The sequence below is a fragment of the Coturnix japonica genome, chromosome 2 (assembly GCF_054131305.1).
Source record: "Coturnix japonica strain WE chromosome 2, WE-NBRP24, whole genome shotgun sequence".
Classification (NCBI taxonomy): Eukaryota; Metazoa; Chordata; class Aves; order Galliformes; family Phasianidae; genus Coturnix; species Coturnix japonica.
In genome coordinates, this window is record NC_140664.1 from 35,428,540 (window position 1) to 35,455,570 (window position 27,031).

General features: G+C 39.3%; 1 protein-coding gene across 3 annotated transcripts; it reads left to right on the forward strand.

Moving 5' to 3' along the window:
* The first annotated feature begins 2,731 nt into the window (after positions 1-2,731).
* On the forward strand, positions 2,732-26,299 carry TCEA1 (transcription elongation factor A1). 3 transcript variants are annotated; one of them, XR_014943387.1, is made up of 10 exons: positions 2,732-2,921; positions 8,137-8,199; positions 12,885-12,990; positions 18,878-18,965; positions 19,133-20,136; positions 21,938-21,994; positions 22,521-22,675; positions 23,815-23,961; positions 24,822-24,893; positions 25,978-26,299. XR_014943387.1 is itself a non-coding variant. In XM_015855598.3 (10 exons), exons 1-10 carry the CDS (start codon positions 2,853-2,855, stop codon positions 25,984-25,986), a joined length of 915 nt encoding a protein of 304 aa, XP_015711084.2. In that variant the 5' UTR covers positions 2,732-2,852; the 3' UTR covers positions 25,987-26,299. The 3 variants fall into 3 exon arrangements, 2 of the variants coding, with proteins under 2 accessions (XP_015711084.2, XP_015711085.2); XM_015855598.3 differs by having other exon boundaries at positions 19,988-20,136; XM_015855599.3 differs by having other exon boundaries at positions 19,991-20,136.
* The last annotated feature ends 732 nt before the right edge of the window (positions 26,300-27,031 follow it).

The following is a 27,031-nucleotide window of genomic DNA, read 5'->3' on the forward strand; positions in this document are numbered from 1 at the left end:
TCTGGTTTCTTATTCCTGCCTTCTGTGATTACAGTGCAGTAGACTGATGAAAAGTACTGTATGCTATAACTGATACTAGAATTGTTCATTAAAACATGTTCTCTCTGATGGGGTACACTGAACTTCATTAAAGCTATTAGGATGCATCTTTTGTGTAGGGGTGCTGTTTATGTTAACAGATGGGACTGAGAACAAACTTGAAGTTTAATGTGAACATGGAAAAGCACATTTACTGTGAGGGTGACAGAACAGGCTGCCCAGAGAGGCTGTGCAGTCTGCTTCTCTGGAGATATTCAGAATCCGCCTGGATGCTTTCCTGTTCAACCTACTGTAGGGAACCTGCTTTAGCAAGGAAGTTGGACTCCATGGCCTCCAGAAGTCCCTTCCAACCCCTACAATTCTGTGTAATATTGTACTAAACCTTATCCAATACAGTTTGAGACCACTGGTGTAAATGAAGAAGGGGACAGCATTTTCATAATGTCAACTAATTAGTTTGCAAATGGGATTCTTTGAAGAAGAATAATAGGTGTAGAAGAAAAGATTGATTTTCTTTGCTTGCTGCTGACATTGCTGCCATTTGCCTTTGGGACAACAGGTTTTATTAATTCTCTTTGAGTGGAATGTGCCTTTGATGTAACTCATTAAAACTGATTTAGTTGAAGTGCTAACATAATTTAATTGACATCCACAAAATAAACGAGTAAAGAATGGTTTTCTTTTAGATCCAGTTACTGGGAAAGAGCAACACGTTGCTTCCTTTTATCTCTGTAATAACTCTTGTCCAGTTTGCAGAGGTACAGTCAACTTCAGGCATGGAAGTGTGAGGTTCAGCTTTTCTGTGTAAACAAGGTCGCTTTCCCTCGAGGCAGTTCAGCCTTTCTGAAGGGCTTCTTGTGTATGTTAACAGAGGGAGCTGATGGACTTCAAAAGGCAGAGTCTGAATGTTCCCTGGTGGTGAATGTGAGCAAACTCTTGAATTAGCTTATACTTGAAATGATTTGCTAAGTAGTGCTTCAAATGATGTGGGGGTGGGGTGAAAAGTCTTTAAAAGACTTGAGTACTTTGAATCTCTAGTATAGAATAGTCTCCAGAATAGAGATGACAGGGCTCATCTGAGTGACAGTGTAGTAACAGTCCCTAAATCTATCTATCTATCTATCTATCTATCTATCTATCTATCTATCTATCTATCTATCTATCTCTCTATGTTTTTCTTAAATTTTCATGTATGGATGCCTCCAATTACTGATTTCAGTTGGAAAAGGTGAAAATAGTGTTTTTAAATGATACTGCTAGCACAGTATGCCATATGAGGAGAGGCTGAATGAGCTGGGATTGTTCAGCCTGGAGAAGAGGAGGCTCAGGGGAGACCTTATAGCTCTCTATAACTTCCTGAAGGGAGGTTGTAGTGAGCTGGGGGTTGGCCTCTTCTCTCGTGTCATTAGTTAGGACCAGAGGGAATGGTTTCAAGCTGTGGCAGGGGAGATTAGGAAATATTACTTCTCAGAAAGGGTAGTCAGGCACTGGAATGCACTGCCCAGGGAGGTGGTGGTCACTGACCCTCGGGGGGGGGGTGTTCGAGGATTAGATGTTGTGTGCCTTAAAAGCACCTGTCTCTATATGGCTTCAGAATTGAAGGCAGTCCTGCTGTAAAGCACGCAGCACGTAGTTGCAGTGGCAGTGCTCTTTGTTCTCATTGCTTTCCTGAGAGTCATTTCAAGGACAACGCTCATCTTACCTCTTCTCCAAAGTGTTCATATTTTCCAGCCCTTGGTTTACAACGCAGGCATCTGCAGCATTACAGGCTTACTAATAATAGAGCCCAGGGGCATGCATGAACGCCCTCCTGAACCTTAGCAGGGGATCATCTGCATGTGATCTTTATGTAACCTGCAGCTATCCCGACTGCCTTCTTGAATTAAATGCAGTGAAAATAGTTAAACAATGGTTTTGTTTTGTTTTTCTCCTGACGACAAAATTAAGGATAACAAATTAATGGTCAAGGATGGATGTTCTGTTGATGAATATGATTTAGCCGGGAAGTATTGGTAATGGTTGGACTAGATGATCTTCTAGGTCTTTTCCAACCTTGATAATTCTGTGATTCTGTGAAGTTAACTGATGGTGCATATCATATATTTACATCAAACTTCATCGATACATATCCCAGTTGAACACAGACAAGGCTTGGGCTATTGTGAAGACCAGGAGGCGTTTAGCACCCTGCAGTATAACGTGGGGCTCAGGTAAAGGTTTCTGCTGTGTCTGCATTGCTCTTGTACTGGATCTGGGTCCTGAACCTCATCGAGAATTGCCATCTAAAATCCTCCGTGATTCATAGGCTTTCTGAAAGACCTTTCTGGCTTCAGGAAAGAAGGGATTTTCCTTCAGTTTAAAGCGAAGTGCTGTAATGGACAGCCGAGGGTAAGCTCAAAAACATAAAATGACTGAATGATGCTGGCGGCTGGGCTGTAACGCTGTGTGGAAGGTGTTTTTCCTCAGGGCTCACGAGCACCCCGAACTGGAGATGACAACGCAGCGAGCAGCTCATTGAACTGCACTTTGCTCTCCCTGGCAGCCATAGCCGTTCCCTCAGCGCTATTTCTCTCACAAGCTGAGGCGGGTAGGACCGCCCCCTGCCCGAGGCCCTCCCCTCCCCGCCCGCTGTCGGCGCTCCGCAGCGCTGCCTGTGGCTCCGGCTGCCGGCGCTCTGCGGGCGCTGCCTGGCGCCGCCGCTGGGGCTGCTGGGTCGGGGCGCTGCGCCGCGGCCCGCCTCCATCCCGGCCTACCGCCGTCCCGTCCTCCCGCCCGGCTCTGGGGGTGCCGCTGCCACGCCGGGCCTGGCAGCCATGACGACGGAGGACGAGATCATCCGCATCGCTAAGAAGATGGACAAGATGGTGCAGAAAAAGAACGCGGTGAGCCGGGGCGGGGCGAGGCTCGGCACCCTGCCGGCTCCGCGCTGCTTTCTCTTTAGCGGGCCCCGCTCGGCCCACGGGGGCCGCCGCCGTCCGGGGAGCTCCGTGCGGCATCCTCAGCCTGGCGGTGGGGTTGGAGTCGCTTCGCCTGGCCCGGCTCCTCGTGTCCTGTTGCCGGGCTGTGGAGGTGTCCGTGCTGGGCCCTGCGGAGCAGGCGGCTGGCGACTCAGCCGCTGGGTGGGGAAACGCGCGGGCGGGTCTCTCGTCCAGATACATTGTTTTCGTGTTCGAGCACGGATGGCGAGGCGATCCGTGCTGTTTCAAAGCTATGAAGGTTAACTGAGGAGCCCTGGTCCTGCTGGTCGGGTTCTGAGGCACACGTGGGCTGAGCACCCCCCTCGTTGCGCTAAAGCAATAAAATGTATTCGTTTCCCACTGATTGGACTGAGTTTTGTATAGCCGACAGCAGCACCAGATACTTTAAGTAAGGTTGGTGCGGGAGGCTGCACCCAGGTGCTGAAGTTCTGGCGGCAGTACTCCACGCAATGAGAGGGGTTTCGCATCCCTCCTTGCTATTAGAAAACCTATCTGCAAGCTTTTTGTGATACAGTAATCCTTTCTCCTCCGCCCTTCAGCTTTTAAGCACCAAATGATTCATTGTTTCACTTTCCCGGCTCTTGATATTGTAGCGATTCTTTCTTAGGATGTATCATAGTCCGTACAGGAAAGCTGTGAAATCTCTTTGTCAGAGAGCATTGAGAAGGAACAAGGGTTAGTGACTTTAAATTAAAGGAGTGTAGATTTAGATTAGATGTTAGGGGGCAAGCTCTCAACTCAGAGGTGGTGAGGCACTGGCACAGTCTGCCCAGAGAAACTGTGTTGCCCCATCCCTGGTGGCCAGGTTGGATGGGGCTTCAGACAGCCTGAGCTAGTAGTGGCAGCCCTGCCTATGGCAGGCAGATGAAACTAGATAGGTTTTAAGGTCCTTTCCAACTCAAACTATTCTGTGATTCTGATAAAAACATGCCGAAAACAGAACGTTTGAATGTCATGATAGTGAGAATGGTGAGATCCAGTCAATTCAGTGCTATCTGGGAGGCTTATGACATCAGAAGGCAAGTCTCCCAGGCAACATGGAAATGGCCACCCATGCAGTGATCCTATGGATGCTCCTGGTGACTGACCATCATCTATTTCCTGGGGATTTTGGAAACTTAGAGCTGCAGTTCAGCAGCACCTGAGAACATGCTGGTGCTCTGGTGCATGTAAGCACCATGTCCATGAGACAAGCATCAGTGGGATGCTGCCAGGGGAGGTTCAGGTTAGACATTAGGAGAAGTTTCCTAAAAGAGGGGTGAGGCATCGGATCAGGCTGCCCAGGGGAATGGTGGAGCCACTGTCCCTGCAGGTATTCAGGGACTGTGGAGATGTGGTGCTGAGGGATATGATTAGTGAGCATGGTGGGGATAGGCTGACGGTTGAACTAGATGATCTTAGAGGTCTTTTCCAACCTTAATGATCCTATGATTGAAACAAAGACTGAACAGGAAACTTTAAACCCTTTATGCTGCCAACGTGCATTTTAGTCTGAAACGCTTTTTGTGTGTGTGTCAGTGTGCATTCTGTGTGTGTCTTTGTGATAGATTCGATGGAAGCCATCAATAAAAAAGACTTTGATGCCATTTCTCTCTGAAGTCGTCAGGAGCCTGATGTCAGGAAAGAATCTCCTACACAGGGAGGCTCTGTGCTTGTGACAGAGAGCTGCGCAGCATTTCTTTTGATGGAATGAAAAGGAGCTCAGAGCAGACACACGTCCTGAGTCAGGATCTTGGTGACTTGCTTTGATGAAGGGTTTAATTGTATCTGGGCAGATTTCATAACTATTTTACTGAAGCGATGCACACAGTTCTTTTATTTCAAAGGACAAAAGAACGATGGAGTTTTGTATTTAATTCACAGTGATATACATATTTCTGCTGTTGCTTCAGGTGGTTGCATTTTTGAAATAGATGTCACTACATCTTCAGAATTAATGGGATTTGGTTAAAATGTGTATTGTACCTTCCTTCCTCTCACTTGTGTGCACCTTCTTGTCTTCCGTTTTGATGAATAGGTATAAAAAAAAATCACCTATGGATGATAAAACAGTTGAATAAGTTCAGAAAAGAAAACATAAAGTTGTCTGTGTCAATAAATGTTTCACAGAATATCACAGAATGACCCGGGTTGGAAGGGACCTCAAGGATCATGTAGTTCCAACCCCCCTGCCTGGCAGGGCCACCAAACATACACATTTACTAGATCAGGTTGCCCAGGGCCCCGTCCAACCTGGCCTTGAACACCTTCAAGGACGGGGCATCCACAACCTCCCTGGGCAGCCTGTTCCAGGACCTAACCACTCTTCTAGTAAAGAACTTCCCCCTAACATCCAACCTAAATCTTCCCTCTTTTAACTTAAAACCATTTCCCTGTGTCCTGCTATTGTCAGCCCTTTCGAAGAGTTTACTCCCCTCCTGGGAGTAAGTTCCCTTCAGGTACTGAAAGGCTGCAATGAGGTCACCCCGCAACCTTCTCTTCTCTAGGCTGAACAAGCCCAACTCCCTCAGCCTGTCCTCATAGGGGAGGTGCTCCAGCCCCCTGATCATCTTTGTGGCCCTCCTCTGGACCCTTTCCAAAATCTCTATGTCTTTCTTGTACTGAGGGCTCCACACCTGAAGGTGTTCAGATCTATAACTATAGATCTACAATCTTCAGAAACATATTACGTTTTCTGCAGCCTGAAGCCTAACTTCAAACAATACACGTAGAACACGTTTCTGTTGTTATGATCTGATCATCTAAGGGAGGCAGAGAGGGATAATCTGTTAAATGTGTAGATGAAAGGTAAGCTAAGCTGGAAGCCACCTGCAATGGGGCCTCGTCTTTCAATTCCTATAAAATTCCAGGAATACCTTGCAAGAAAAAGATTTATAATAATCATTGTAATATGATTTTAATTCTGATTTAACTGTAAAGCACCTATTATTTAGTTCACTTAATATAATTCACTAGAAAAGAGTTAAGGATTAGAAAGCATCAATGCATTACGGATTTGGAGAATCTGAGGGCATGATACATAGGCAGCTACTGGGTAAAGAGTGCTTCATTATTGTATTTTTGGTAGGGGGCTTCTTATTTTTTTGGAATATGGTGCGTATTTTTGGCTAAGAAAATTTTCTTGAGTTTCATTTTATTCTGTATTCCTAAAGCTAATGAACTTATTTGGCTTTTAAAAGGCGTTTGCGATGGAAAACAAAACACACGTATGGGTGGTAAGAGAAGGATATGGATTAGCGTGGTAGCTCAGTTTGGGGAAGTCTTGTATTTCATGCATAGAAGTTAGGGGTCTTTCTGTAACAGTAAAATAGAAGAGCTTTGGTTTCATGAGTGAAAGGGTAGTTAAGTACTGGAATGGGCTCCCCAGGGAGGTGGTTGAATCGCCATCTCTGGTTGTGTTTAAGAGCCGTCTGGATGTGGTGCTCAGGGATATGATTTAGTGAAGGGTTGTTAGAGTTAGGATACTGGTTAGGCTGCGGTTGGATTTGATGATCTTCAAGGTCTTTTCCAACCTGGGTAATTCTATGATTCTATGAATCAGGTTTCTATTAGGTAGGAAGTAATTACATTTCTTTTGTTTTAGCTGCTTGTCATTCACAAGAGGTCATAGTGGAACTTGAAAGCATCCCGATCTGCGTCTGTTTGGATGTGATGCTGAAATTTCACTTTTGTTTTTCTCAGCCTCTTAGTGGTTTTGTGTGTTTTCTTCAGTGGTTTAGATTGTAGGACAGTGCAGGTGCAGCAGCAGGTTACTTGAGTTCCCTTGCAACAAGTGTCAGAAGTTGATTGGGGAGAACTTTAAAACCAGGACAAATGCAAATAAAGATATGCAAAATGTATATTTTAAGTATGGAAAAGAAGATACAGTAAGCAAAATAGGACATGTTGAGTAAGTGGTAGGAATGCCACTTTGCAACACCGAGGCCCGGGTTCGAATCCCCTGTGGTGCAAGTGGTAGAAGTGCAGCTCTGCTACACAGGAGGCTCGAATTCCGGGGGTTGGACTCAATGATCTCTAAGGTCCCTTCCAACCCACACGAGACTGTGATACTGTGATATGATGATGAAAGAAAAGGGAATTGAATTCTAATGAACTGAAAGGAGGGGATTTGGGATTTGTTTCCAAACAAATGTAAATTAAAGAAAAAAAAAAAAAAAAAAGCAGGGGTGTGATGAAGTTAACTGAAGTACGGTGGCTTCTTATGGGAGAAGTCCTTTGCCTTCTTGCTCTCCTTAAGCCACAGGCTGAGAACCACGTGCCTTTGAATAACAGCAGATGTGTCTTAAGTTTTGTGAGGCTGCTGTCATCTGCTGGGCAGCCAGCCCTGTGTGTGGTGAGGAGTGGGTGCTGCAGAGCTTTGCTGAAGTGAATGAGTAAATCATGAAGCCTGTTGCTCGTGTATTTGAAATCTTTGAAGTAAGACCAGCATGGCAAGTGCATGACTTGTTAACGTAGCTGTGTGTATAGACAGTAACTAAATAGTAGCAGATTAGCTAAAAGCGCAGTCTCTGAAATAGGCTCATCTGTCTTGAAAATCAGTGTTCATACAGTATTTGTTTGTACCTTTCCTTATTGTAGTGCAAAAGGAATAAAGACAGGCACATGGCAGCCATATATTAAACAAAAGTGTTGGTTCAGATGTTGTAGTGCATTAGGATGGGCTCTGGCTTCCATTCTGGAAGAAGCTGATGCTTGGCCAGTGTGATATAGGATGAATACTGTTATCTGTCTGCACCAAACTATATGATCTAATGTATGTATGTTTCACTGAATTAATATTTAAGTGAACAGTTGAAAATAAGACTTATAAGCAAGTCTTCCTCAGCTTTGTTACTGGGATATTTGTTGTAAGGAGCAACTTATAGAATACACTGGGAATTATACAGGATAAAACTTCTCTAGTCTTTTAGTGAATAGTGTGATCTCTGAGTTCAGGCCTGTTAATTTTTAGAGTTGGTGAATCAGAATATTTCTTTTCCTGGGGTTTTTCTGTGGATAAATTGAGAGCTGATGGTTTGGATCCAATCTGTGATGTTTAAGACTAAGAATATGCTGTTGGTACGGTATTTGAAGTTCTTGATTCCTACTAACTTGACTTTTTTGTTTGTTTGTTTTGCAGGCTGGAGCTCTTGATTTATTAAAGGAGCTTAAGAATATCCCTATGACCCTTGAGTTATTACAGGTACAACTTCTTTTATTGTTATGTTGCAAAAGTTATCTCTGTAATAATGAAATTGAAGCCAGCAAATTTGGAAGATTGCATTATTTAAATAGATTCCTGTGGAGAAACCTCTTGAAGAATCGTCGCTATTTTGGCTGAATAGAATTATTTCACTATGATTTAGGGCTCTGAAGTGCTTTCTTCCATTATCAAGTTCTTAAACTTAGTTCTGTTTCTGGACTGTGAGGAGAACCTTAGTTCATACCTTCAATAGGTTGTGTTTTACCATTGCATTTTTAACCCCATACCTTTGAGTATTCTTCAATTAGTTACAATAGCAATTTTGTATCCTCTGCATGGGATGTGATGGTGCAGGACAGCCTCTCTCACTTACATGCATTACATTCTCATTTTGCTTATATCTACATCTCTTACATATTACTTTTAGAAATTCTTTCCAAAAAGTGCATCAGTGAACTTTATTTACGTGTAAAGTTTTAGAGCTGGTTATGTAGTTCTGCAGTGATAAACTTTTGTTCCATATTCACTGGAGATTACTCATCTCTGTATTTGCAAATAGCAGAAATTAGCAGACGTTCAGTTTTTTTGCTGTGGTAGCCACTTAAATTGGAAAAGACTGGAAAGTAACATTCTTTTTAAGTGATGTTTAATTTGCAGATGCAGAATTAGCTGGAAAAAGCTAAGTAGTGTCAGTCTTACCTATGTATTTGTAGAATGTTTTTATTTCAGTACATTATTAGTACTACTGGTTGCCATTTAATATTAGAATTAGAAAGTTTCACCTTTTTGCATTAGTTAGCACAACACTGCACTAAATGTAGAGTCTTGCACCTGGGTAGAAATAATTGCATGCACCAGTACAGGCTGGGGGAAGACCTGCTGGAGAGGAGCTCTGCTGAGAGGGACCTGGGCGTCCTGGTGGACGACAGATTGACCATGAGCCAGCAGTGTGCCCTTTTAGCCAAAAAAGCCAAGGGCATACTGGGGTGTATTAAAAAAAGCACGTCCAGCAGGTCAAAGGAGGTGATCCTCCCCCTCTACTCTGCCCTGGTGAGGCACCATCTGGAATATTGTGTCCAGTTCTGGGCTCCCCAGTACAAAAAAGACAGGGATCTCTTGGAAAGAGTCCAGCGGAGGGCCACTAAGATGGTGAGGGGCCTGGAGCATCTCCCCTATGAGGAGAGACTTAGGGAACTGGGTCTGTTTATCCTTGAAAAAAGAAGGCTGAGAGGGGACTTGATCCAGGTTTATAAATACCTGAGGTGTATTGAAATTTGTGTTATTTATGTTGAGTTTTTAAGTATGTAAAATCTGCTGTATGTTTTCTCATAGTGCCCCAAAATTGCTTAAGCAATGGAGGACTTGGAGCAATGGTTCAAATGTGAAGTAATCACACTACTGGCTCTGCTAGCTAGTGCTCATTGGTGTGCTAATGTCAAGGGGAATGACAGTGAGAGAATGGGAGCGCTAACTTCCTCTGTGTAGACTGAGGTATCATACGACTGATATATTTGGACTGGCACAGGACACGAGGGAAAACCATTTCAAAATTACCTACACAGAGAAGAGCATTTCTGACTGGTGAGGCAGTTTCATTATGCCTTTGCAGTAAGAGAAGGGACAGTTCATCATACAGCACGACTGTCACTTTAGTCTGAACTGGGGGCACCCTCTGACAACTTACAACTGCATGGAGTGGGAAAGTACACTTCAGCAATTTGGGCTAGTGCTTGTGTCACGAGTCTGTCTTATTAGACTTCTGTCACAAAAATGAAGCAGTTACATAGAATAATCTGTTTCACATCCCACAGGTTATGTGTAAGCTTGCTCACCAGTGTGAACAGCCAGCAGCTCGTGTCACATGCAGTTTACTAGCAGCTGCATAATAATAAGTACATTGGTTCTCAGATCTTAATTGTAGGTAGCGCGCAGCTAGACAGTGAGTGAGGTAGATGTCCTCATTTGAACCAGCAGGTTTTACTGGACATTACACACATGCATGTGCACACCCCTACACAAAACCGAGCTGTGAAATGCAGTCCTTGTTAATTACTTGTCGGTTCACTGGCAAGCTGTGGAGACCTGGGAATGTGGATGTGGTTATTCTCAAGGGCTTTATTTGTCCTTTGAGCCAAGTTCTCCAAATTCTCTGTCTTATTACTACATTGCAATTTCAAGTTGGTAACATCTCAGCTTGCTTTAGTGATTGCTGTTCTTCCTCAGCTGCTTGGCTGAGCTGTTAGACCTACAGCCTGAATGCTTTGGTGGAAAAAACAGATGTTTATGCAAGTCTGAGTTTCTTTACTTTTCATAAATAGAACACAATAAGCACAAACAAGAAGTGCTGAGGAATTTCAAGTAGGGAAGAATGATTCATTTGAAGAGGAGAGTTTTCAGATACCTGCACATGGCACAGAGGTAATTGAATTTCAGGGGTTAAATTGAACTAGGCTAAGATACCAGAGTCTTTGACTTGAAATGATTCTCATAGTAGCAGTTCCTTAGGTTGGAAGACTGAGGGAATTTTAAATGCTGATGGCTGATGTGTAGTAGAAGCAGTAATTTGGTGAATATAACTGACCTTTTGTGATTGCTTGCATTAGTTTGCAGGTAAATAAATTGGAGGATCACTCCCTCTTAGCTTTTAGGTGATACCAAATCAGTTGTTCTGTATAAAAACAAAGGAAGTGTGTTTACATATAACCTTAAGAAAGCTGAGAGTTCAAGCAGTTGTTATCATCAGTCCCGCTTGCATGATCAGGGAAAAAAATGATCAGTCTAATTAATTCTGAGTTTTATTTCTTTGGCTATGCTTGTAGCTTTGGTGTCTCATCCCTTCTCTAATAAGACTATTAAGAGTCTTAATAAGACTATTTAAGAGTTTATAATATGTTATCTTTATAGTCTAAACATAATCATAGAATCATAGAATGGCTTGGGCTGGAAGGGACCTCAAGGATCATGAAGCTCCAACCCCCGTGTGACAGGCAGGACCACCAACCTCCATATTTAATACCGGACCAGGCTGCCCAGGGCTCCATCCAACCTGATCTTGAACACCTTCAGGGATGGGGCATCCACAGTCTCTCTAGGCAGCCTCTTCCAGCACCTCTCCACTCTTATAGTAAAGAACTTCCCCTTGACATCCAACCTAACCCTTCCCTCCTTCAACTGAAAACCACTGTCCTGCTATTATCTATTCTTTCAAAGAGTTGGCTCATCTCTTGTTTGAAAGCTCCCTCTGGGTACAGGAAGGCTGCAATGAAGTCACCCCACAACCTTCTCTGCTTCAGGCTGAACAAGCCCAGCTCCCTCAGCTTGTCATCATATGGGAGGTGCTCTAGCCTTCTAATTATTTTTGTGAATAATAAGCAGCAATTGATCAGTTCTGCTCTGTTGAGGACTTTGTGTGATACTTAGCTAGTTGCTGAAGCATGTCATGGAAAGTGAGTGCAGGCAGTAATAAAGAAACTCCAAATATCTGCCCATGAGTGAAGTCCTTGGCCTGTCCTCAGTGCTCAGCCATGGGGAGGAAAGGTGAAAAGTGGAAGAACTTCTGCACCTCTTTGATGCTATCTGTCAATGTGTGTGTGCACAAAGTCCATCCTGAAAAACCTTAGTTACGTGTGAGTAGCCATCTGTTTTCTTCAGTCTAAAATATGTTCAGAACTAACGTTCAGACCTAAAATTTGCTGAAATATCTGCTGAAGATTTCAGTTCATTTCCAGTCATTTAGCACATCCAGAGTGCTCTAGAGAAGTGTTCTGTGTGGGCTGTAAGGGGTAATTTACGGGAACAAATTATTTCCTTTTTTAGTGTAATGCTGAGATTTAACTTTTCCTTTAAAGGAAAAGGAGAAGATATTTATGAAAAGCCACTGCAAAAGTAAATAGAATAAATTGTACTTAGTGAGTCTGGCAATTAATAAATGCAGCAAAGCTGGGCATCTTAAGAACGATGTAAAAATATAGTCATCGTTCAAGATATGATCTTGTAGTACAATAATTGTACTAAATGCTTCTTTCCCAAAGCTAAAAGTGTGGAAGTGTTCTATTTTTTATATTAAGGTGTTAGCTGAAAATATTCTAAAATGAATCTTTTACTGCTGTTTACCAAATTTATATCCATAAGTTATAGTTCTTAAAAAGAAAAAAAAAAAAAATCTTAAGTCACTCATAAATAAATCTCATCTTCACTCTATAGGTGGCAGTAGTGCCAAAGCTTTAAAGCCTGTCACCAGCTTGGCCTTTTCAAAAGAACAGGCTTTTCTTATTGTTTCTACCTGAAAGCAGAAAACTCTGAGTAAAATTTTAATAGGTCTCACTGTTGCCAAAATGACTTGGAACCTAAAACGTGATCGCTCCCAGCATGATAGTACGGCTTCTTCCATAGCCAGTAAATGGGAATATAGACTGAATGCCATGCTTAGTTTATGTCAGTAGTCTGTAGAGTTGCTTTGAAGTGCTTAAGGGACAGAAAAACTTCAGCCAATTTCCCTTAGCTCTGACCTTCTGTGATGGAGACAAATGGTAGTGTGGTATTTCTTTGTGAAATGTACTGATAATCATAAAGATAAATAAAAATACATCCCTTTAAAATAAAGTTGTCTAAACAGCGGCTTTAGAAATGTTAATCAATTATCTTCATGCCTCTTTTTATAGAGTATATTTTTATTTCTGTTGCAGACTACCAGAATTGGAATGTCAGTGAACGCAATTCGCAAGCAAAGCACAGATGAAGAAGTTACATCTTTAGCAAAATCTTTGATCAAATCTTGGAAGAAACTGTTAGGTATGGCACATCAGCCTTTTTGTTTTTTAACTACTTTTGTGTATTTCAACTATATATGGACTTGATACAGATCCTTATGCTTCTGTTCTTCAGAAACAGTTGTGCTCTTGCTTAAGTATTGAAACTATCTGTTCTGAGGTAGGTTATTGGTTATTTTAACTTCTTTGACTATCACAGATGATTACTGTACAAATATAGTCAAAAGCAAAGTTAATATGCATTGACTTGTGCTGACAAACAGTAGGAAACCAGCTTCTGTGACATGACTCATTTCTCAAGCTTCACTGCATGCTGTTGAGCGAGCAGTACTGTAATGCAGTACTGAAAGCTAACGAACCTTTTCTTAACTATTTCCTCTGTCAAATGTAAAAAGTACTCTGAAGATTTCATGCAGAACCTCATGTGGAAGCGTAGAACCTTTGAAGTTTGGTTATAAACTCATTTGTGAAGAGAAGAAACAGTAAAAAATAATTAAGTTTAAAATTCTGTTAGAGATAGTGAATGTTTCTCTAAGTAAATCTGTAGTTTCTAAAAATGTAATAGTTTTAATAAATTTGCAAATTAGTGAGCCAATAGTTTTTCTTTTATTTCCATTACTGCAATGAAAGCATCTTGCTGTGAAAGACTGGTATAAATCTGTGTTGTCTGATGGTAATGATACGTTCATCCAAGTGTAGGCTGCAGCTGAAAGAGGTTTTCCTTACCTTCTCAGAGGGGCCTTCTTGCTCATTGCTGTGCTAAAGAGGTCAGAAAAGGGATCTCAGCAGTTGTAAACTAATCATTTTGTTTATTTCTTCTGAATTCTTTTCAACTATCGGTTTCATGATCCAGCCCTTTTGCAGTTCTTGCAAAGGGACTGTAGCAGTAGCACACAGCTGGGGAAAGGTGGAACTTCAAAAGGTGCCCTTTTATTGGCTTGCTACATTCAGATTGTTCAAAGACAATTGTGAGAATGTACCTTTAGGCTGCTTACATCAGGTGATTTCAAACATGTGAGGAACTGGAAAGTAAACAGCAAATACTTGACTACATTCAGCACTGTACATGTTCTTCCTGGGACAGGGAGTATGTTAGCTTTATCTTACTCTAATTTTTGTTACCAGGGTAGATATTGCTGCGTGTACATGATTGTACCAAGTCTGTTAACACTTATGGTTATGCACTTACAATATAAAATCAAATTATTTTTGGACATGCAGCACTGTTTGTATTGGAATCTGACATAATTAGATTCTTGTTGATGACAATGTAGAGCATACAGTGAAGTGCAGTAGGTCAAATGTTTCACTGCTCAGTAATTATTAGAACTTAACTTCCAGAATTACAAGACTTATCTGGGCTTTGTGACTTATTGGGTGGGAATATTACAAAGTACTGTTATTCTGTTTTAGCATTAGTTTTGATTTTCTCAGAAGAATACAAAATACCCTATGTTGAGCTGCTAGAGAAATCAGTTTCGGTTGTGCGGTTTATAGTGCGTGTAAAATGATATGGATCAAAGATGACAATAGAAGCGGATGGCTGTTAATCATACCAAGCATTGTACTCAGAGATCTGAAATCTTTGTGAGTTATTTTTATAAATGACATTTGGAATTTAGGAAAGAATCTCTGTTCAGGCTGCATGTACTTAGTTGAATGCTTTTGGAACTTATGTTTTAAGGATGAATGGGAAACTAGAAATCAAAATATGGTTGTGAATCACCAGAGTTTTAACAGATTTTTATGGCTTGCTTAAAACTATGCCGGGTTACAAATGGATTTTCAAGTGAGGTCAGAAGCTGCCCAGCAGAGGGCTCGCAGGCATTATCTGGAGTGAGTCAGTGTGTGAGCTGTAGTGAAAGATTGCTTTCAGATGTTGCTATAAAAACGTTAAACCACACATCCTATTTGGTCACAATTTAGATGAAGAAGCAAATTCTGTTCTCAGAATAAAATAACATTGTGTCATAATGTGGAATTTGCAAGGAGTTATTGTTTTGCCAAGTAGTTGAGAATGTAGAATACGTTATACAAATGAATCAATGAACATCAACTTTGGTTATGAGGAGTTCTTCAAGTGTATATATGTAAATAAAAGTATACTATATATATATATATATAGTATATATATATAGTATATATATATATATATATATAGTATATATAGTATACTATATATATATATACTATATATAGTATACTATATATATATAGTATATATATATATAGTATACTATAGTATATATATACACTATATATATACTATATATATACTATATATATACTATATATAGTATACTATATATATAGTATATATATATATATAGTATACTATAGTATATATATATATATACTATGTATACTATATATATAGTATATAGTATACTATATATAGTATATATATATATATATACGAGCTGTCAAATCATTTGGTTTGTAAAAGATGATCAAGATCATCAAGTCCAGCCATCAGCTTGATTTGCTGAGTCCCATTGCTAAACCATGTGCCTTAGTGCTCTGCCCACACATCTCTTAAATACCTCCAAGATTGCCTCAGTCCTGATCAGCCTGTTCCAATGATTGGCTCCTCTCTCTTTGAAAAAATTCTTCCTGATATACAATCTGAACCTCCCGTAGCAAAACTTGAGACTTTTTCCTCATGTCCAGTTACTAGGCATGTGAAGAAGAGAGCAGCATCCTCCTCTGTATAACTCCCTTTCAGGGATATTTAGGGAGCAAAGAGGTCTCCCCTCAGCTATCTCATCTACAAACTAAGGAAACTCTGTTCCCTCAGTCATTCCTCATTAAACCTTGTTTTCTAGTCCCTTCACCAGCTTTGCTGCTCTTCTCTGCCCCTTCTTGAGTGACACAGTCTCCTTCATGTAGTGAGGAGCTCTCAACGGACTGTACTAAAAGTTCAGTCTAAACAGTTTGGTGTACACAGAGACAGTCACTACTGTCTAGGTCATGCTCTATTTCATACAAACCAGGAGCTATTGGCCTTCTAGGCAACCTTGGCGCATGACTGGTTCACATTCAGCCAGCTGCTGAGCCAGCACCCCCAGGTTCTTTCCTGCTAGACAGCTTTGCAGCCCCTTTTCCCCTGGCCTCTATTGCTGTGTGATGTTGCTGTCATCCAAGCAAGGACCCAGCACTGGGTTAGATACTGAATGTTAGATAATTGGATGCAACCAGTCCCTCTGCTCAGCCTTTATACTCTCAAGTAAATTGACAGTCCTGCCTAACCTGTTTTTGTCTGTCACCTTACTGAATGTGCTCTCCATCCCCTCATCCAGATTTATGATAAAAATGTTAAACAAAACTGACCCAGTGCTCACTCATGGGGAAGCACCATTGATGACTGGTCAACAACTGGATTAAACTCTATTCACTGTGACTCTTTGAACCTGACCATCCAGCCAGTTCTTCGCCCAACATATTGTACAGCTGTCCAAGCCGTGAGCAGCCAGTTTCTCCAGTAAATATGGGAAACTGTCAAATACTTCACTAAAGTCAAGGTATACAATATCGACAGATACCCTCTCATCTTTTAAGCAGGTCATCTCATCATGGGAGATAAGGTTAATTAGGCAGCACTTGTTTTTCATATACCTGTGCTGACTGTGTCTGATCACTGGGTTGTCCTGTATGTGCTATATAATGACATTCAAGATAGTCTGCTCCATGGCATTCCTTGGTACTGAGGTCAGACATACAAGCCTGTAATTCCCTTGATCATCCTTCCTGTCCTTCTTATAGACTGGAGTTGTATTTGCGAGCCTTCAGTTTGCCGGATATTACTATAAATTAACTTGTGTTGTTTAAAAAAGGAAGAAAAACCCTCAAGTGTGTGTGTGTGTGTTTGTTGTTAATCAGCTTCTGAAGCAGCAGCAGCTAAAACTGAAATAATGTCTTTCATTTCTAAAATTGGTGACAATTTCAGTTTGTTCCTGGAAAAAAAAAGGGGGGGGAGGAGGGGTTGTAAGTTATAATAGCTGTACAATTAAAAAACAACCCATGCCTCTTCAAAAGATCTTAGATAATTTATATTACAATTCTAAATATTGATCTGATTCTTTATGTTTCCTGATGTGAATTACTTGCTCATTTGAATTTTTAAATGTCTGTCACAGGCTGCTTTTCCGTCTTTCTTTGTTAGATTCCTGTGGTTGTTTGTAGTTCCCATTAGCTGCCATTCTTCCTTTGCTCCAGAATCTGGCCGCTGGATGTAAAAAGCTAATTAGAAGAGACCTTCATTTCTCAAGGATAAATATATTTTTCCCCCAATGAAAAGCTGTAATGCTGCCCAGCAGACTGTTAAACACTGTGTTGACAAAAGAACAGTATGTAATTAATAAAATAAGGAATCCTTGTTCACATGTGAGTTTAAGAATAAATACTGCTTTGCACTGAATCTCCTCAATACTTTCAATGTGTGATGCATAAAAGTGAGCGACTTAGTAAGAACATTTCTACTAAGTAGAGGATGTTTTTGTTTTCAGATTTATGAAGCTGGATTTAAGAGAAATATATATAAACTCTGAGAGATTAAAGATAGTGTAATTTCGAACTCATATTTGCTGAAGATGGTTCAGTTGTCTCAGCTGCTGAAGTTTGACCTTTTGTTTGAGACATGCTTGCATAGGCTGCTCTGCAGGTTAGAAAGAGCCATGATTTTACCTCCTACTTTACCCCCTGGTCTCATGTTTGCTTTGCCCTACATAAGTGAAATACACGATAAGGGTATCAGAAAATGTTCACAAGTGCTTACCCCAAGATACATACCAATAGATCTGTCTAAAAACCTCCAGCAAAAATTGTCATGTGCTTGAGATGGGAGTAGATGAGATAACATGCATATATAGAATATTTTAAAATGTATTTATCATGTAAGTGTTTGTAGCCATGGAGACTAGTTGTGAATGTGCGTGTTAAAAATGGATCATGGGTTTGTTTCCTTTCTCTGAGTACAGTGTCTTTGGGTGTCACAGCAAGAAACTTCTGCAGTCTATTCTGCTTATACTTTGTTTGCTTTTTTAGTGGCTTTTTTTTTTTTTAAATAAATAATTTGATTGAACCAGTATCTTAGGATTTTATTATTATTTTTAATAACACTTCCAGTTTATTAAAGACAATCACTCAAAATATATAATAATATATAATGGGAGTATATATACACATACATCCCTGTAGGAAGTATTCTGGAGAATTTTATGGACTTGCCTGGCTTTCAGACTGTTTTGTAGTCAGTGATTTTTGGTTACAGCTGGAGATGGAATACTTGATGTGTGCTTTAAGTGCTTGAATAAGAAGAGACCTGAATCTGTGTGTTCCATACCACAAGTACCCATGAGAAACATGGGGATAGGATCCTTCAGGAAATTAGGTTCTTTTTTGATGCTTAAGCAAGGGTTTAGATATCCAGTTTGTGCCTGACATTTTCTCTTCTTTTCTTTGAGTTTATTTCTCTAGTAAAATTAATAATAAGTTCAACCAGGTAATAACACTCTACAGAGTTAGGTGTGCAATGACAGATCTATGAGAGCTCAGAAGGAGAAATCCGCAAAAATTAGGTGAGTGATGGCAGTGTCACTGGGCTCTTTCTGTAGGTAGTGGAGAAAGCAAGCCAAAGCAGGCGGCTGATTTAACATCAAGCTCCTTCAGAATCTTTTTTATCATGTCTTCACTGCCAGTTAAAGGAGGTGCTGGACTTGACCTGAAGGATTTGATTTTTGTATGCTGGGTCGGCAAGGGTGTGAGAGGTGGAAAGCTGTACTGCAAGAGAGAGTCAAATCAGAGAGTAGGAGCTGATGGCACGTCTAACTGGCTCAGAAATTATCAGAGATATTCTACCACTGCTTTAAATCAATTTCTGAGTAAAAGTTTCTCATGTTTTGTATTCCCAGATGGACCTTCAACTGATAAAGATTCTGAAGAAAAGAAAAAGGAGCCTGCATCTTCCTCACAAAACAGCCCTGAAGCAAGAGAGGAAAGGTACTTAATTCTCGAGGACAAATAATTTTGTTCAGTATAAATTAGGATTAACTTGAAAAATCAACCAGTTTTCACATATGTTTGGACCAAAAGTTTAAATATTAGAGATGACTTCCACATTATTTTGTGAAATATGTACAGTTGTACAAAAAATGGTGTGTTGCTAGGGAAGAAGATCCGGCTGCTGCTGACACACTAAGAAAAGATGAAAGCCACAGGACAAGATATGGTCAGACTAGTTATTGTTTATTCTGTCTTATCTGTCAGAGACTCCTTCCTCTCTCAATACTAGTACTGAGCTTTGTGAAGTGTAGCTTTCAGTTACAACTTTGTGGTAATTACATACGTTAGAGGTTTAGAATACTTCTTTTGTCAGCTTTTATGTTTGATAAACAGTCTCATTCTGCACCTTTTTTGGTGCAAAATATACGTTGTCAGAAAGATGAGCCCATGTAAGTGGCACTTGAGGTGCTGAAGAGTATTTGCGAAGTAGAATCAACAAGTCCAGATTATCTACATACTTCTTTTTGTAGTGAATCAGTTTACAGCAGCCATTTTCAAAGTGTGGCCTCTATTTGTCCCAATGCTAGAAGAAAACTTTCGGAGTATGCGGAACTTCCAGGAACCATAGTACCAATTCAACAGACTGAATGTTAGCATGATATTTCCTCAGTGTTTTTTAAAGTGAGGTTCCTTGAATGAAAAAACGTTTTCATGTTAACGTTGAGAACTGTGAGTTAAAACTTATATATAAGTATCCACCTGATGTGATTAAATATCTGCTGTCTCTGATGTGTGGAATACCCTGGTAAATATTCTGAAGACACTTTTAAAATTGTATTGACTCTAAAGCTATAAATAGCTTTTAGACGGTGTCTTGTGTTTTATTTTCTATTAATATCATTTAATATTTATAGCAAAAATCTGTGTTTTCCCCTCAAAAAAAATGATTTGAATAAAGCAAAAAAACCATTTTATATTAGGTTGGGTTTGTTTTTGTTTGTTTTTACTTTTTGTTTTAGCAGTTCAAGTAGCAATTCCAGCAGCAGGAAGGAGGAGGGTAGTGCTCCCTCAAATTCTTTCATCCCTTCCTTTCCTCGGGCTCCAAGCACTTCGGATTCTGTACGAGTGAAATGTAGAGAAATGCTCTCTGCAGCTCTCAGAACAGGAGGTGAGCTCTGTAGACAAAATATTTTCAATTTTAACTGTTTCTTCCTTCTGTTCCTGCCCCTGTTTACTGTACCCTTTCTTCTGTCCCATTGTGTGTGCATACTCATAGGCCAGTTCACCCAAGATGCAATAAACTGAGTAACCTCAGCAACGTGGGAGTGTATTGAACTACTTTCTTGTAGCTGGTGATATGGGACATTTTGTGGCTTCTGTTCATCTGATATCTTGCCTACAGTAAAACTTCATTACAGGAAGTTATTTCCTCTGCAATTCCTCATTTGACTCTATTAATGGAAACTGCTTTTTTTCATCTTATCTTTGAGTGAGAGCGTCAGCATAAGCGTGACTGCCTTTCTTACTCTAGAGGTCCTGTGAGCCTTCAGATTCTTGATTTTGAAGGCTGCCTGTCTGTTTTGATTTAACCTTGAAGTTTCATGGATATAGTCACAGTTAGTCTTATATTGTTTTATCTTCCTGCCTTTGAGGCATCTGTAAATTGCTTGATTTTGTTGTTGTTGTTTTGTTTTTCCCCATCCTGTACATTTGTGTGTCTTTAAACTGATGTATGCTATGCTATATGATGAGCAAATCAAGTGTTGTACAAGCTCTGAACTCTTTCCTATGCACTGTTCTGGTCTGCAAGAACTTTTCTCTGTTCTTAGCTTAGTGTAGTCTGACTCAATGTAAGCAGACTTCTGAAATTATCCGTTTTTACTCTATTTCACTCTGTTTTGTACTTCACTTTTAATTCACATGAATTCTGACACAGGCAGAAATCAAGGCTGACAAAGGACCATAAACTTCTGGTCTCTCAGATGTATAATTCAGAGGACAAACAGGTTTTTAGAAGGTGCATATAGCTTCTTGGTTTTCGAAATTATGTGTAATTAGAATTTTCTCTAGGTTTCCAATAATACTTTTTCTAATTATTTCCTATTGTACGTGTTAGCTGATCATGCGTAAGTCTAATGTCAGTCTCGAAATATATGGTTATTTTCTGGTCCTATGGACTTATGCCTGAGATCAAGAAGGAACTGTGTTGTTATTACTCATCAAAGTGCACCCATGTTAGAATGAGGAGGAGGAAAACACATATTGTGTCTAATTTGTCCCAGGCTGTGTTGGAAAGGCAGCTGTCTTTATGAGGAAGGGTTTGGGTCGGAAACAGCAAACAATTATCTGGAGCTGTTATAGGTCATGTTGTTTTGTCTTCAATATTGCTACGGTTCATTTCTTCAAATTTGCACATTTGATGGCCATTCCCTACTTGACATATTTTTAACAATAATATTTAATTACTATATTTCTAGAGAAATCTTTCTCTTACATGCATATGAAACATAGCTAGTGTTGTGTGGGCTGAAAGAATTGATGAAACTCAATACAGAATGTTTTCTCATTATTGTAGCCTATTCTAAACACAGATGCACTGTGTGTACAGATGGGTAATTGCCAAGCATGATAGAAGGCAGCGTTTTCTTTTTCTTTTATTTTTTTCTGTATAGCAAAGTTGTTTTTAATTACTATTTGTCTTTCAACTAGAGATCATTTTGTCTGAAGGATTTAAGGTGATTCTACTCTTTTTTTTTTTTAACAACTCTTGTTGCTCATCATTTCATTGATTTTTCTTCACAAAGGTACTGTTAACAGATTTTTATAAGTCAACCGAACTTTCCTTATCAAAAGATATACAGTGTAGTTATTTATAATTCATTGTTTTGATGTTCCAAGTTAGATCTCAGTGCTGTGAAATACTGCTGAGATCATCAGAGTGCTAATATTATAACTTTTGTTTTCCTCAGATGATTACATTGCTATTGGTGCTGATGAGGAAGAGTTGGGTTCTCAGATTGAAGAAGATATCCTTTGCTGGGCTTCTCTGTACTCTAGGATGACAGTATTAAAGAACACTGATACTGTTAAAAAATAGTTCACTTAATCTGTATTTTGAGTATTTTATTTCATTTAAAACAAAAACCAGCAAACTGTGTTAACGCATCAGTACTGAAATTCAGTACTTAGAAAAGTACCACGAACTAAACAAAGGGACCTCTGTGTGTGTGATTTCTATTTCTACTTTTAATACAGAACTTATATTAGTAATTAGATGAGATCAAGGAGCTGGGTTTAAGTCCTTGGGTGATTTTTGAGAATTTTTGTTTAAATCCTATTATCCCCAAATTCACGTTTTGCCAGCTATGTGCTAAACAGTGAATAGGCTTTGGCAAGATGTGAAGCACTGTCTGCTGTGTTGAGCAGAGAGTAACTGTTGTTTGGAGATGGGAGTGTGGGGAAGGGCTTTACTTTAAAAAGGTTGCTCCCCCCTAAAAAAAACCAATCCGCAGTGGTCTGTTTTACTTGTTTTGTTCCTTAAATCTAAAGCACCTATTTTTCAAGAATTAAAAAACACTGATATGAAATACAAAAATAGGGTACGGAGTAGGATAGCGAATCTCAAGGATGCAAAGAATCCAAACCTAAGGAAAAACGTGTTATGTGGGAACATACCTCCTGACAAATTTGCCAAAATGACAGCGGAGGTAAGTAAGGCATAGATCTTGAACTATTTCCCTACTGGACTTATGTCCTAGCTGCTACCTAACTGATAAAAATGCTTGTACTTCTGAAGGACTAAGACTTGTCATGGCTTCCACAGTCTGAATTATAGAGGGCAGAGGAAATGAAAGTGGTGTATTTTAATGGTTCCTGAAAATGTGATTTCTCTGCGAGTCAGGTTAAGCTCTCTGCCGAATTCTCTGCAATACAACACAATGGGCCTCAAACTCAAAGAGGATAGATTTAGGTTAGAGATAAGGAAAAAAATTCTTACACTGAGGGTAGTGAGGCACTGGGACAGGCTGCCCAGTGATGTGATTGATGCCCTGTCCCTGAAGACTTTCAAAAGCGAGGTTGGATAAGGCCCTGGACAACCTGATGTAGCTGTGGTGTCCCTGTTTATTGCAGGGGAGTTGGACTAGATGGCCTTAAGCGACCCCTTCCAACTCTAATGATTCTATGATTCTCTGGCCTGTTGGTGATGGCTTATGCTCAGGGTAGTGACTTCAAGTTACTAAGCCATTCACCCTTATTGATGGATATGTAACTCTACCATCCATGTTAGCCAGTCTTGCCATTTGTTTTTTAAATTCTAGCTTCTGCTACTGTTCTGTGAAAGGTGCAGCACTATGCTTTTAAAGATCAGTTCATCTCGTATTGGCATTTTTAGTGTTGATTTAAAGCTTATCTGAGATTTGACAGATTATGTAAAACAATTTTGAAGGTAACTCTTCACAGTAAATAGAATACAGAAATGATGCGGGAAGGAAGCTAAGAGAATTGGCCTTTGAATCAAATTAGATTTATTATTGAAAGAACATTTTGAACACTTCAACAAAAACTCCCATTCAAATAGATGCTCACTGTCTAGATTTCTTTTGATTTATAAAGAAAGTCAGAAGTGAAAAATTAAATGTTACAGGAAAGAAAAATAAAGGCATGGATAATATTTGATTTCAGTTTTTTAGTTCAGCTTATATGTGTTCTGCTGCTTCCCACCCTCCCCTATACCCAGCCCTAGATAAGTATTTTTGAGATCCTGCTTATTGGAACTGTGGTTCACACTTCATTTTCTTTAAAACAAGAACTCCCTACTAAACTGTGCTGTTTATTTCTGTGACAGGAAATGGCAAGTGATGAGTTGAAAGAAATGCGCAAAAATCTGACCAAAGAGGCTATCAGAGAGCACCAGATGGCCAAAACAGGAGGTACCCAAACTGATCTGTTTACATGTGGCAAGTGCAAAAAGAAGAACTGTACATATACCCAGGTATGTGGTTATTCAGGGCATTCGTTTTCCTTTCTCAAAGCTGAAGTCCTGTATAAACATGGTCAGAGAAAAAAGTTTTCATTACAAAATGCTAACTGAATACAAAACAAGGAGGCAGTTGGGCCTACATAGGTGTGCTTACATAAAGAATGTTTGTTGTATCAACTGTATTAATTTACCAGATATTTTATGTAAATCTAAGCAGATTATGTATGCAGTGTGAGGTGCTAGTTTATTTCTGCTGAGTTTTTGCTAATTCTACTGATTAAATTTTCATAATATGGTTTCATATAGAGAACTATTTCACTGTTTGCAATGTGTAAACCTTATTTTTTATGGAGGTAGTGAATATGTATATATAATATTATCTATCCTTTGACTGATGCTAGACTTTGACTTTGAACTTCTTCATATTATATTACAAGAAGTGTAGTGCTGCAGGGCATGTAATACTGATCACGGGATCAGCTGTGTTTAGTGTTGTGTATAGGATACTGCAAACAAAAAGCTGTGTTTCAGTCACGAGGCTTTAAGCCTTTGTGTCAGTATCCAATAAGTAAAGTTGAACTGCAGCTTTAAAGTGTAGCTTCACCGCAGATCTTTTTCCTAGAAATATATGAACAGTTTCTATACCAAAATTGGTATTTTAGTGCTTCTAAAATTGTCGAAACAGAAGCTTATGATCACTGTGTAGTCCAAACAAAATAGTTTCAACTGGATGCAAAGTTAGCTTATATTCTTATCCAAATGTAGTTACTTAACATTAAACTTTGATTTTAAACCATTCCATTGAACACATGCTAACAAAAGTTGAACATACTAATTTTCCTTTTCTGCTCTGGCTCTTTCCTTTGCTAAAGGTTCAAACCCGCAGTGCTGATGAACCTATGACAACATTTGTTGTTTGTAATGAATGTGGAAACAGATGGAAGGTAAGGCTATTAGACCGTTCTGCATACCTGACAGCAGACAACCAGGCTTTGTGCTTAATTTTATGTTTTACCATAAATGACAGTTGCTTTTCTGTTGACTTGTGGTTATTTCTTAACCCATAAATGATACCGTATGTTGATATTCTGAAATAGCTGTATGTTAGAAAACTATCAGTGGCCAAAGGTGTTGAGAATTTGCAAGTTCTGGCTGAGGGTAATTAGAGGTAGAAAAGTCAAGACACTGGCTTAGACCTTGTGACATCTAGGTACAGTACTATGCTTTGCCATAAAAAGCAGCAGCAAGATAGCCACTCTGTTTTCCCAGTCTTCTCCCAAAGATATTCCAACCATCTCTGCTTTGATTGGTAGAATAGGCCCTTTTAGGCATTTTGTTGGGTTTCTTTTCCCTTTTATTTTCTCCTCTAAAAAGAAAGGGAATATAAAAAAAAGTGACTGCTGCCATATTCCTGCATTGGGTTAAGTGTAATACAGTGATAATTTATTGTAGTATTTCATGTCTTAAACAAACAACAAACCCCAAACTTCAAGAAATGGGAATTATAAGATGTTAAAACAACTGAAGCTGTCTCATGAACGATTGTAGTGTAATGAAGTAGAGAAACACTGAAATGAAGGCCTGTAGAGTTTACAACTTAAGATATAATATTAATATTGCATGCTATCTTCATTTTGTTAGGGTTGCTGTTTTTTTAATATGAATAATACTGCAAAGCAGATATTAGGATTACTGCATTAGGAATTCTTTTGTGTCTTGCTTTATGTTTCCTGTTACTGAATGCAGTTCAGATCTGTGCTCCAAGATATCTAAATAATATATAAAGCTTAGAAGTTATTTGATGCAGCACAGAGAAGTTCATTTGTCCTTAAATCCCCTAGTGAGGTAGCATTTATAAAAGTCTCTATATAAAAATGCTTGAGTGACAGCATATTTGTAGGATATAAGCAAATGATTTGAATACTAATTTCCATATCCAAAGTACAGTGTCACATGACTGTTTCTTCTTGCAAAGATGTAGAGATAAGTTTTACGGAGACCTCATAAAAATTTCTTTTCCTTTCACAGTTCTGTTAGAAGAAGAAATTGTCAAGACATCTGGACCAGTATGAAAGAGGATTTTGTAATTAGCTTTAAAAACTAGGCTAAGCAGCGCTAGCTTCCTGCAAACAAGAGGTTATTTGGTTTTCTTTTTTCCTTTTCTTCCTTTTCTTTTTTTAAAGCAGCATACATGCCTGAAGTTAGCCTTCATTTTGACACAGCCGTCATTTCCTTAAATGCCTTCCTATAGCTGATAGTCGGTAGGGCCAGGTTGCTCAATTGTATGGTGAATGTTAAAGTATTTTTTCATTTTTGTAAGTAAGTTGAAATTAAACTTTTACCAATGAAATATTTTGATAATTTGCTTTGTTTGTTTTTTTTTGTTTTTGTTTTTTTTTCCTAACTATGTGGATTGTCTACTGTTATTTTTTTAAAGTCTGAAATATGCATTCCCATAACGTATTTTATTATTATCTTATTATCATACATAGGAAAAAAAAAGAAAGTGGCTTATATGGTGGAAGGAAAAATGCTTAGAACAAAGAAGCTGAGTTACGTATCTAAACACATTTTAGGCACAAAATACCTCAGCATTTCAAGGTTTCCTGCATAACTTTGCATAAAAACCATTTTAAATTCAACTTACTTGATAGTATGACTGTAATTCAGAAAGTATCCCTTTTTCTATCAGAACAATAGATGTATTTGATACATTTTTTTGCCTATGTGTGAGTTCTTTGGCAGAATTGCTTCTTAGAAATTATTTACAGGTTCATAATTGATTTTTCATTTAATTTGCTTTAGACAGCAGCAAACTAATAACAGATGTTTGCTGTCGAGGAGAATGCTGTGTTTGAGTACATTTCAAGAGGAATGAGGCAAAAAAAATATGTTAAAAATAATTGCAAATTGGGTGACAAGTAGACCTAAATTTGCACTGCTGTTCAAAACACATACAGAACAGTCAGTGTTGGCTTATGCAACCTCCTTAACACTATTTGTTCTTTAATCTTTCTGCCTGTCACATGTAAGAAAGCCATTAAAAAAGCTAGAACTGTGGTAGTGCTTTCTATGTTTTAGA